The sequence below is a fragment of the Bombina bombina genome, chromosome 1 (genome assembly GCF_027579735.1).
Source record: "Bombina bombina isolate aBomBom1 chromosome 1, aBomBom1.pri, whole genome shotgun sequence".
NCBI lineage: Eukaryota > Metazoa > Chordata > Amphibia > Anura > Bombinatoridae > Bombina > Bombina bombina.
In genome coordinates this window covers 1,598,734,858-1,598,748,238 of record NC_069499.1, presented here as the reverse complement: position 1 = coordinate 1,598,748,238, position 13,381 = coordinate 1,598,734,858, and the positions used below count along the sequence as shown (strand labels likewise).

Genomic DNA, 13,381 nt, shown 5'->3' with positions numbered 1-13,381 from the left:
CACTGGGTGTATTACTGCTGCTGCTATATTTATACATTTATATTACACTGTACAGTTATGTAGCACTGGGTGTATTACTGCTGCTATATTTATACATTTATATTACACTATACAGTTATGTAGCACTGGGTGTATTACTGCTGCTATATTTATACATTTATATTACACTGTACATTTATGTAACACTGGGTGTATTACTGCTGCTATATTTATACATTTATATTACACTGTACAGTTATGTAGCACTGGGTGTATTACTGCTATATTTATACATTTATATTACACTGTACAGTTATGTAGCACTAGGTGTATTACTGCTGCTATATTTATACATTTATATTACACTGTACAGTTATGTAACACTGGGTGTATTACTGCTGCTATATTTATACATTTATATTACACTGTACAGTTATGTAGCACTGGGTGTATTACTGCTGCTGCTATATTTATACATTTATATTACACTGTACAGTTATGTAGCACTGGGTGTATTACTGCTGCTATATTTATACATTTATATTACACTGTACAGTTATGTAGCACTGGGTGTATTACTGCTGCTGCTATATTTATACATTTATATTACACTGTACAGTTATGTAGCACTGGGTGTATTACGTCTGCTATATTTATACATTTATATTACGCTGTACAGTTATGTAGCACTGGGTTTATTACTGCTGCTATATTTATACATTTATATTACACTGTACAGTTATGTAGCACTGGGTGTATTACTGCTGCTATATTTATACATTTATATTACACTGTACAGTTATGTAGCACTGGGTGTATTACTGCTGCTATATTTATACATTTATATTACACTGTACAGTTATGTAGCACTGGGTGTATTACTGCTGCTATATTTATACATTTATATTACACTGTACAGTTATGTAGCACTGGGTGTATTACTGCTGCTATATTTATACATTTATATTACACTGTACAGTTATGTAGCACTGGGTGTATTACTGCTGCTATATTTATACATTTATATTACACTGTACAGTTATGTAGCACTGGGTGTATTACTGCTGCTATATTTATACATTTATATTACACTGTACAGTTATGTAGCACTGGGTGTATTACTGCTGCTATATTTATACATTTATATTACACTGTACAGTTATGTAGCACTGGGTGTATTACTGCTGCTATATTTATACATTTATATTACACTGTACAGTTATGTAGCACTGGGTGTATTACTGCTGCTATATTTATACATTTATATTACACTGTACAGTTATGTAGCACTGGGTGTATTACTGCTGCTATATTTATACATTTATATTACACTGTACAGTTATGTAGCACTGGGTTTATTACTGCTGCTATATTTATACATTTATATTACACTGTACAGTTATGTAGCACTGGGTGTATTACTGCTGCTATATTTATACATTTATATTACACTGTACAGTTATGTAGCACTGGGTGTATTACTGCTGCTATATTTATACATTTATATTACACTGTACAGTTATGTAGCACTGGATGTATTACTGCTGCTGCTATATTTATACATTTATATTACACTGTACAGTTATGTAGCACTGGGTGTATTACTGCTGCTATATTTATACATTTATATTACACTGTACAGTTATGTAGCACTGGGTGTATTACTGCTGCTGCTATATTTATACATTTATATTACACTGTACAGTTATGTAGCACTGGGTGTATTACTGCTGCTGCTATATTTATACATTTATATTACACTGTACAGTTATGTAGCACTGGGTGTATTACTGCTGCTATATTTATACATTTATATTACACTGTACAGTTATGTAGCACTGGGTGTATTACTGCTGCTATATTTATACATTTATATTACACTATACAGTTATGTAACACTGGGTGTATTACTGCTGCTATATTTATACATTTATATTACACTGTACAGTTATGTAGCACTGGGTGTATTACTGCTGCTGCTATATTTATACATTTATATTACACTGTACAGTTATGTAGCACTGGGTGTATTACTGCTGCTATATTTATACATTTATATTACACTGTACAGTTATGTAGCACTGGGTGTATTACTGCTGCTATATTTATACATTTATATTACACTGTACAGTTATGTAGCACTGGGTGTATTACTGCTGCTATATTTATACATTTATATTACACTGTACAGTTATGTAGCACTGGGTGTATTACTGCTGCTATATTTATACATTTATATTACACTGTACAGTTATGTAGCACTGGGTGTATTACTGCTGCTATATTTATACATTTATATTACACTGTACAGTTATGTAGCACTGGGTGTATTACTGCTGCTATATTTATACATTTATATTACACTGTACAGTTATGTAGCACTGGGTGTATTACTGCTGCTATATTTATACATTTATATTACACTGTACAGTTATGTAGCACTGGGTGTATTACTGCTGCTATATTTATACATTTATATTACACTGTACAGTTATGTAGCACTGGGTGTATTACTGCTGCTATATTTATACATTTATATTACACTGTACAGTTATGTAGCACTGGGTGTATTACTGCTGCTATATTTATACATTTATATTACACTGTACAGTTATGTAGCACTGGGTGTATTACTGCTGCTATATTTATACATTTATATTACACTGTACAGTTATGTAGCACTGGGTGTATTACTGCTGCTATATTTATACATTTATATTACACTGTACAGTTATGTAGCACTGGGTGTATTACTGCTGCTATATTTATACATTTATATTACACTGTACAGTTATGTAGCACTGGGTGTATTACTGCTGCTATATTTATACATTTATATTACACTGTACAGTTATGTAGCACTGGGTGTATTACTGCTGCTATATTTATACATTTATATTACACTGTACAGTTATGTAGCACTGGGTGTATTACTGCTGCTATATTTATACATTTATATTACACTGTACAGTTATGTAGCACTGGGTGTATTACTGCTGCTATATTTATACATTTATATTACACTGTACAGTTATGTAGCACTGGGTGTATTACTGCTGCTATATTTATACATTTATATTACACTGTACAGTTATGTAGCACTGGGTGTATTACTGCTGCTATATTTATACATTTATATTACACTGTACAGTTATGTAGCACTGGGTGTATTACCGCTGCTATATTTATACATTTATATTACACTGTACAGTTATGTAGCACTGGGTGTATTACTGCTGCTGCTATATTTATACATTTATATTACACTGTACAGTTATGTAACACTGGGTGTATTACTGCTGCTATATTTATACATTTATATTACACTGTACAGTTATGTAGCACTGGGTGTATTACTGCTGCTATATTTATACATTTATATTACACTGTACAGTTATGTAGCACTGGGTTTATTACTGCTGCTATATTTATACATTTATATTACACTGTACAGTTATGTAGCACTGGGTGTATTACTGCTGCTATATTTATACATTTATATTACACTGTACAGTTATGTAGCACTGGGTTTATTACTGCTGCTATATTTATACATTTATATTACACTGTACAGTTATGTAGCACTGGGTGTATTACTGCTGCTATATTTATACATTTATATTACACTGTACAGTTATGTAGCACTGGGTGTATTACTGCTGCTATATTTATACATTTATATTACACTGTACAGTTATGTAGCACTGGGTGTATTACTGCTGCTATATTTATACATTTATATTACACTGTACAGTTATGTAGCACTGGGTGTATTACTGCTGCTATATTTATACATTTATATTACACTGTACAGTTATGTAGCACTGGGTTTATTACTGCTGCTATATTTATACATTTATATTACACTGTACAGTTATGTAGCACTGGGTGTATTACTGCTGCTATATTTATACATTTATATTACACTGTACAGTTATGTAGCACTGGGTGTATTACTGCTGCTATATTTATACATTTATATTACACTGTACAGTTATGTAGCACTGGGTGTATTACTGCTGCTGCTATATTTATACATTTATATTACACTGTACAGTTATGTAGCACTGGGTGTATTACTGCTGCTATATTTATACATTTATATTACACTGTACAGTTATGTAGCACTGGGTATATCACTGCTGCTATATTTATACATTTATATTACACTGTACAGTTATGTAGCACTGGGTGTATTACTGCTGCTATATTTATACATTTATATTACACTGTACAGTTATGTAGCACTGGGTGTATTACTGCTGCTATATTTATACATTTATATTACACTGTACAGTTATGTAGCACTGGGTGTATTACTGCTGCTATATTTATACATTTATATTACACTGTACAGTTATGTAGCACTGGGTGTATTACTGCTGCTATATTTATACATTTATATTACACTGTACAGTTATGTAACACTGGGTGTATTACTGCTGCTATATTTATACATTTATATTACACTGTACAGTTATGTAGCACTGGGTGTATTACTGCTGCTGCTATATTTATACATTTATATTACACTGTACAGTTATGTAGCACTGGGTGTATTACTGCTGCTATATTTATACATTTATATTACACTGTACAGTTATGTAGCACTGGGTGTATTACTGCTGCTATATTTATACATTTATATTACACTGTACAGTTATGTAGCACTGGGTGTATTACTGCTGCTATATTTATACATTTATATTACACTATACAGTTATGTAGCACTGGGTGTAATACTGCTGCTATATTTATACATTTATATTACACTGTACAGTTATGTAGTGCTGAGTGTATTACTGCTGCTATATTTATACATTTATATTACACTGTACAGTTATGTAGCATTGGGTGTATTACTGCTGCTATATTTATACATTTATATTACACTGTACAGTTATGTAACACTGGGTGTATTACTGCTGCTATATTTATACATTTATATTACACTGTACAGTTATGTAGCACTGGGTGTATTACTGCTGCTATGTTTATACATTTATATTACACTGTACAGTTATGTAGCACTGGGTGTATTACTGCTATATTTATACATTTATATTACACTGTACAGTTATGTAGCACTGGGTTTATTACTGCTGCTATATTTATACATTTATATTACACTATACAGTTATGTAACACTGGGTGTATTACTGCTGCTATATTTATACATTTATATTACAATGTACAGTTATGTAATACTGGGTGTATTACTGCTGCTATATTTATACATTTATATTACACTGTACAGTTATGTAGCACTGGGTGTATTACTGCTGCTATATTTATACATTTATATTACACTGTACAGTTATGTAGCACTGGGTGTATTACTGCTGCTGCTATATTTATACATTTATATTACACTGTACAGTTATGTAACACTGGGTGTATTACTGCTGCTATATTTATACATTTATATTACACTGTACAGTTATGTAACACTGGGTGTATTACTGCTGCTATATTTATACATTTATATTACACTGTACAGTTATGTAACACTGGGTGTATTACTGCTGCTATATTTATACATTTATATTACACTGTACAGTTATGTAGCACTGGGTGTATTACTGCTGCTATATTTATACATTTATATTACACTGTACAGTTATGTAGCACTGGGTGTATTACTGCTGCTATATTTATACATTTATATTACACTGTACAGTTATGTAACACTGGGTGTATTACTGCTGCTGCTATATTTATACATTTATATTACACTGTACAGTTATGTAGCACTCGGTGTATTACTGCTGCTATATTTATACATTTATATTACACTGTACAGTTATGTAGCACTGGGTATATCACTGCTGCTATATTTATACATTTATATTACACTGTACAGTTATGTAGCACTGGGTGTATTACTGCTGCTATATTTATACATTTATATTACACTGTACAGTTATGTAGCACTGGGTGTATTACTGCTGCTATATTTATACATTTATATTACACTGTACAGTTATGTAGCACTGGGTGTATTACTGCTGCTATATTTATACATTTATATTACACTGTACAGTTATGTAGCACTGGGTGTATTACTGCTGCTATATTTATACATTTATATTACACTGTACAGTTATGTAACACTGGGTGTATTACTGCTGCTATATTTATACATTTATATTACACTGTACAGTTATGTAGCACTGGGTGTATTACTGCTGCTGCTATATTTATACATTTATATTACACTGTACAGTTATGTAGCACTGGGTGTATTACTGCTGCTATATTTATACATTTATATTACACTGTACATTTATGTAGCACTGGGTGTATTACTGCTGCTATATTTATACATTTATATTACACTGTACAGTTATGTAGCACTGGGTGTATTACTGCTGCTATATTTATACATTTATATTACACTGTACAGTTATGTAGCGCTGAGTGTATTACTGCTGCTATATTTATACATTTATATTACACTGTACAGTTATGTAGCATTGGGTGTATTACTGCTGCTATATTTATACATTTATATTACACTGTACAGTTATGTAACACTGGGTGTATTACTGCTGCTATGTTTATACATTTATATTACACTGTACAGTTATGTAGCACTGGGTGTATTACTGCTATATTTATACATTTATATTACACTGTACAGTTATGTAGCACTGGGTTTATTACTGCTGCTATATTTATACATTTATATTACACTATACAGTTATGTAACACTGGGTGTATTACTGCTGCTATATTTATACATTTATATTACAATGTACAGTTATGTAATACTGGGTGTATTACTGCTGCTATATTTATACATTTATATTACACTGTACTGTTATGTAGCACTCGGTGTATTACTGCTGCTATATTTATACATTTATATTACACTGTACAGTTATGTAACACTGGGTGTATTACTGCTGCTGCTATATTTATACATTTATATTACACTGTACAGTTATGTAGCACTGGGTGTATTACTGCTGCTATATTTATACATTTATATTACACTGTACAGTTATGTAGCACTAGGTGTATTGCTGCTGCTATATTTAAACATTTATATTACACTGTACAGTTATGTAGCACTAGGTGTATTACTGCTGCTATATTTATACATTTATATTACACTGTACAGTTATGTAGCACTGGGTGTATTACTGCTGCTATATTTATACATTTATATTACACTGTTATGTAACACTGGGTGTATTACTGCTGCTATATTTATACATTTATATTACACTGTACAGTTATGTAGCACTGGGTGTATTACTGCTGCTATATTTATACATTTATATTACACTGTACAGTTATGTAGCACTGGGTGTATTACTGCTGCTGCTATATTTATACATTTATATTACACTGTACAGTTATGTAGCACTGGGTGTATTACTACTGCTATATTTATACATTTATATTACACTGTACAGTTATGTAGCACTGGGTGTATTACTGCTGCTATATTTATACATTTATATTACACTGTACAGTTATGTAGCACTGGGTGTATTACTGCTGCTGCTATATTTATACATTTATATTACACTGTACAGTTATGTAACACTGGGTGTATTGCTGCTGCTATATTTATACATTTATATTACACTGTACAGTTATGTAACACTGGGTGTATTACTGCTGCTGCTATATTTATACATTTATATTACACTGTACAGTTATGTAGCACTAGGTGTATTACTGCTGCTATATTTATACATTTATATTACACTGTACAGTTATGTAGCACTGGGTGTATTACTGCTGCTATATTTATACATTTATATTACACTGTACAGTTATGTAGCACTGGGTGTATTACTGCTGCTATATTTATACATTTATATTACACTGTACAGTTATGTAGCACTGGGTGTATTACTGCTGCTATATTTATACATTTATATTACACTGTACAGTTATGTAGCACTGGGTGTATTACTGCTGCTATATTTATACATTTATATTACACTGTACAGGTATGTAACACTGGGTGTATTACTGCTGCTATATTTATACATTTATATTACACTGTACAGTTATGTAGCACTGGGTGTATTACTGCTGCTATATTTATACATTTATATTACACTGTACAGTTATGTAGCACTGGGTGTATTACTGCTGCTGCTATATTTATACATTTATATTACACTGTACAGTTATGTAACACTGGGTGTATTACTGCTGCTATATTTATACATTTATATTACACTGTACAGTTATGTAACACTGGGTGTATTACTGCTGCTATATTTATACATTTATATTACACTGTACAGTTATGTAACACTGGGTGTATTACTGCTGCTATATTTATACATTTATATTACACTGTACAGTTATGTAGCACTGGGTGTATTACTGCTGCTATATTTATACATTTATATTACACTGTACAGTTATGTAGCACTGGGTGTATTACTGCTGCTATATTTATACATTTATATTACACTGTACAGTTATGTAACACTGGGTGTATTACTGCTGCTATATTTATACATTTATATTACACTGTACAGTTATGTAACACTGGGTGTATTACTGCTGCTATATTTATACATTTATATTACACTGTACAGTTATGTAGCACTGGGTGTATTACTGCTGCTGCTATATTTATACATTTATATTACACTGTACAGTTATGTAACACTGGGTGTATTACTGCTGCTATATTTATACATTTATATTACACTGTACAGTTATGTAGCACTGGGTGTATTACTGCTGCTATATTTATACATTTATATTACACTGTACAGTTATGTAGCACTGGGTGTATTACTGCTGCTGCTATATTTATACATTTATATTACACTGTACAGTTATGTAGCACTGGGTGTATTACTGCTGCTGCTATATTTATACATTCATATTACACTGTACAGTTATGTAGCACTGGGTGTATTACTGCTGCTATATTTATACATTTATATTACACTGTACAGTTATGTAACACTGGGTGTATTACTGCTGCTATATTTATACATTTATATTACACTGTACAGTTATGTAACACTGGGTGTATTACTGCTGCTATATTTATACATTTATATTACACTGTATAGTTATGTAGCACTGGGTGTATTACTGCTGCTATATTTATACATTTATATTACACTGTACAGTTATGTAGCACTGGGTGTATTACTGCTGCTATATTTATACATTTATATTACACTGTACAGTTATGTAGCACTGGGTGTATTACTGCTGCTGCTATATTTATACATTTATATTACACTGTATAGTTATGTAGCACTGGGTGTATTACTGCTGCTGCTATATTTATACATTTATATTACACTGTACAGTTATGTAGCACTGGGTTTATTACTGCTGCTATAGTTATACATTTATATTACACTGTACAGTTATGTAGCACTGGATGTATTACTGCTGCTATATTTATACATTTATATTACACTGTACAGTTATGTAACACTGGGTGTATTACTGCTGCTATATTTATACATTTATATTACACTGTACAGTTATGTAACACTGGGTGTATTACTGCTGATATATTTATACATTTATATTACACTGTACAGTTATGTAGCACTGGGTGTATTACTGCTGCTGCTATATTTATACATTTATATTACACTGTACAGTTATGTAGGACTGAGTGTATTACTGCTGCTGCTATATTTATACATTTATATTACACTGTACAGTTATGTAACACTGGGTGTATTACTGCTGCTATATTTATACATTTATGTAACACTGGGTGTATTACTGCTGCTATATTTATACATTTATATTACACTATACAGTTATGTAGCACTGGGTGTATTACTGCTGCTGCTATATTTATACATTTATATTACACTGTACAGTTATGTAGCACTGGGTGTATTACTGCTGCTATATTTATACATTTATATTACACTGTACAGTTATGTAGCACTGGGTGTATTACTGCTGCTGCTATATTTATACATTTATATTACACTGTACAGTTATGTAGCACTGGGTGTATTACTGCTGCTATATTTATACATTTATATTACACTGTACAGTTATGTAGCACTGGGTGTATTACTGCTGCTATATTTATACATTTATATTACACTGTACAGTTATGTAACACTGGGTGTATTACTGCTGCTATATTTATACATTTATATTACACTGTACAGTTATGTAGCACTGGGTGTATTACTGCTGCTATATTTATACATTTATATTACACTGTACAGTTATGTAGCACTGGGTGTATTACTGCTGCTATATTTATACATTTATATTACACTGTACAGTTATGTAGCACTGGGTGTATTACTGCTTCTGCTATATTTATACATTTATATTACACTGTACAGTTATGTAACACTGGGTGTATTACTACTGCTATATTTATACATTTATATTACACTGTACAGTTATGTAGCACTGGGTGTATTACTGCTTCTATATTTATACATTTATATTACACTGTACAGTTATGTAGCACTGGGTGTATTACTGCTGCTGCTATATTTATACATTTATATTACACTGTACAGTTATGTAGCACTGGGTGTATTACTGCTGCTGCTATATTTATACATTTATATTACACTGTACAGTTATGTAGCACTGGGTGTATTACTGCTGCTGCTATATTTATACATTTATATTACACTGTACAGTTATGTAGCACTGGGTGTATTACTGCTGCTGCTATATTTATACATTTATATTACACTGTACAGTTATGTAGCACTGGGTGTATTACTACTGCTATATTTATACATTTATATTACACTGTACAGTTATGTAGCACTGGGTGTATTACTGCTGCTATATTTATACATTTATATTACACTGTACAGTTATGTAGCACTGGGTGTATTACTGCTGCTATATTTATACATTTATATTACACTGTACAGTTATGTAGCACTGGGTGTATTACTGCTGCTATATTTATACATTTATATTACACTGTACAGTTATGTAGCACTGGGTGTATTACTGCTGCTATATTTATACATTTATATTACACTGTACAGTTATGTAGCACTGGGTGTATTACTGCTGCTGTTATATTTATACATTTATATTACACTGTACAGTTATGTAGCACTGGGTGTATTACTGCTGCTGCTATATTTATACATTTATATTACACTATACAGTTATGTAGCACTGGGTGTATTACTGCTGCTGCTATATTTATACATTTATATTACACTGTACAGTTATGTAGCACTGGGTGTATTACTGCTGCTGCTATATTTATACATTTATATTACACTGTACAGTTATGTAGCACTGGGTGTATTACTGCTGCTGCTATATTTATACATTTATATTACACTGTACAGTTATGTAGCACTGGGTGTATTACTGCTGCTGCTATATTTATACATTTATATTACACTGTACAGTTATGTAGCACTGGGTGTATTACTGCTGCTGCTATATTTATACATTTATATTACACTGTACAGTTATGTAGCACTGGGTGTATTACTGCTGCTATATTTATACATTTATATTACACTGTACAGTTATGTAGCACTGGGTGTATTACTGCTGCTATATTTATACATTTATATTACACTGTACAGTTATGTAGCACTGGGTGTATTACTGCTGCTATATTTATACATTTATATTACACTGTACAGTTATGTAGCACTGGGTGTATTACTGCTGCTATATTTATACATTTATATTACACTGTACAGTTATGTAGCACTGGGTGTATTACTGATGCTATATTTATACATTTATATTACACTGTACAGTTATGTAGCACTGGGTGTATTACTGCTGCTATATTTATACATTTATATTACACTGTACAGTTATGTAGCACTGGGTGTATTACTGCTGCTATATTTATACATTTATATTACACTGTACAGTTATGTAGCACTGGGTGTATTACTGCTGCTATATTTATACATTTATATTACACTGTACAGTTATGTAGCACTGGGTGTATTACTGCTGCTATATTTATACATTTATATTACACTGTACAGTTATGTAGCACTGGGTGTATTACTGCTGCTATATTTATACATTTATATTACACTGTACAGTTATGTAGCACTGGGTGTATTACTGCAGCTATATTTATACATTTATATTACACTGTACAGTTATGTAGCACTGGGTTTATTACTGCTGCTATATTTATACATTTATATTATAATTTTGTAAAACCTCACAGATTTCTCTCCCACCCGCAGGAATACACCGTTGTAAAGAAGAATTCACCACACAGCAGTATTAGCCTTCTGACCAGTGAGGTGAGTGCTGCTGGGATTTTCACATTAAATTTGGTCACAGTAATCCTTTTACTGAGCAATTTGTATGTTGGCCTATGTGTATTACTTTGTATGTGCCCTTTGTGTGCTGTCAGTAACATGACCCCCTGTCCTGGCTCTATCAGTAACACACACACACGCAAGTGACTGAATGGGATATGAGTATTACCCTCTCTGTGCTGTCAGTAACATTACCCCTGCTGTCCTGGCTCTATCGGTAACACACACACAAGTGGCTGTATTAGCACTGAATAGGATATGTGTATTACCCTCTGTATGCTGTCAGTAACATTACCCTTGCTCTCCTGGCTCTATCAGTAACACACACACAAGTGACTGAATGGGATATGTGCATTACCCTCTGTGTGCTGTCAGTAACATTACCCCTGCTCTCCTGGCTTTATCAGTAACACACACACAAGTGACTGAATGGGATATGTGTATTACCCTCTGTATGCTGTCAGTAACATTACCCCTAATCTCCTGGCTTTATCAGTAACACACACACAAGTGACTGTATAACACTGAATAGGATATGTGTATTACCCTCTGTGTGCTGTCAGTAACATTACTCCTGCTCTCCTGGCTCTATCAGTAATACACACACAAGTGACTGTATAAGCACTGAATAGGATATGTGTATTACCCTCTGTGTGCTGTCAGTAGCATTACCCTTGCTCTCCTGGCTCTATCAGTAACACACACACAAGTGACTGTATTAGCACTGAATAGGATATGTGTATTACCCTCTGTGTGCTGTCAGTAACATTACCCCTGCTCTCCTGGCTCTATCAGTAATACACACACAAGTGACTGTATAAGCACTGAATAGGATATGTGTATTACCCTCTGTGTGCTGTCAGTAACATTACCCCTGCTCTCCTGGCTCTATCAGTAACACACACACACAAGTGACTGTATCAGCACTGAATAGGATATGTGTAATACCCTCTGTGTGCTCTCAGTAACATTACCCCTGCTGTCCTGGCTCTATCGGTAACACACACACAAGTGGCTGTATTAGCACTGAATAGGATATGTGTATTACCCTCTCTGTGCTGTCAGTAACATTACACCCTCTCCTGGCTCTATCAGTAACACACACACAAGTGACTGTATTAGCATTGAATGGGATA

The 13,381-nt window shown here is 32.6% G+C and overlaps 1 protein-coding gene across 2 annotated transcripts in view; it reads left to right on the top strand.

Annotated features, from left to right (window-relative positions):
- Nucleotides 1-13,381, top strand: part of LOC128656585 (zinc finger protein 34) — a 215,391-nt gene that overhangs the window by 26,944 nt on the left and 175,066 nt on the right. For both annotated transcript variants that reach the window (XM_053710582.1, XM_053710574.1), the window contains exon 3: nucleotides 12,168-12,227. In XM_053710582.1, the coding sequence (XP_053566557.1) occupies nucleotides 12,168-12,227 (60 nt within the window). The remainder of the gene's footprint in view (nucleotides 1-12,167; nucleotides 12,228-13,381) is intronic.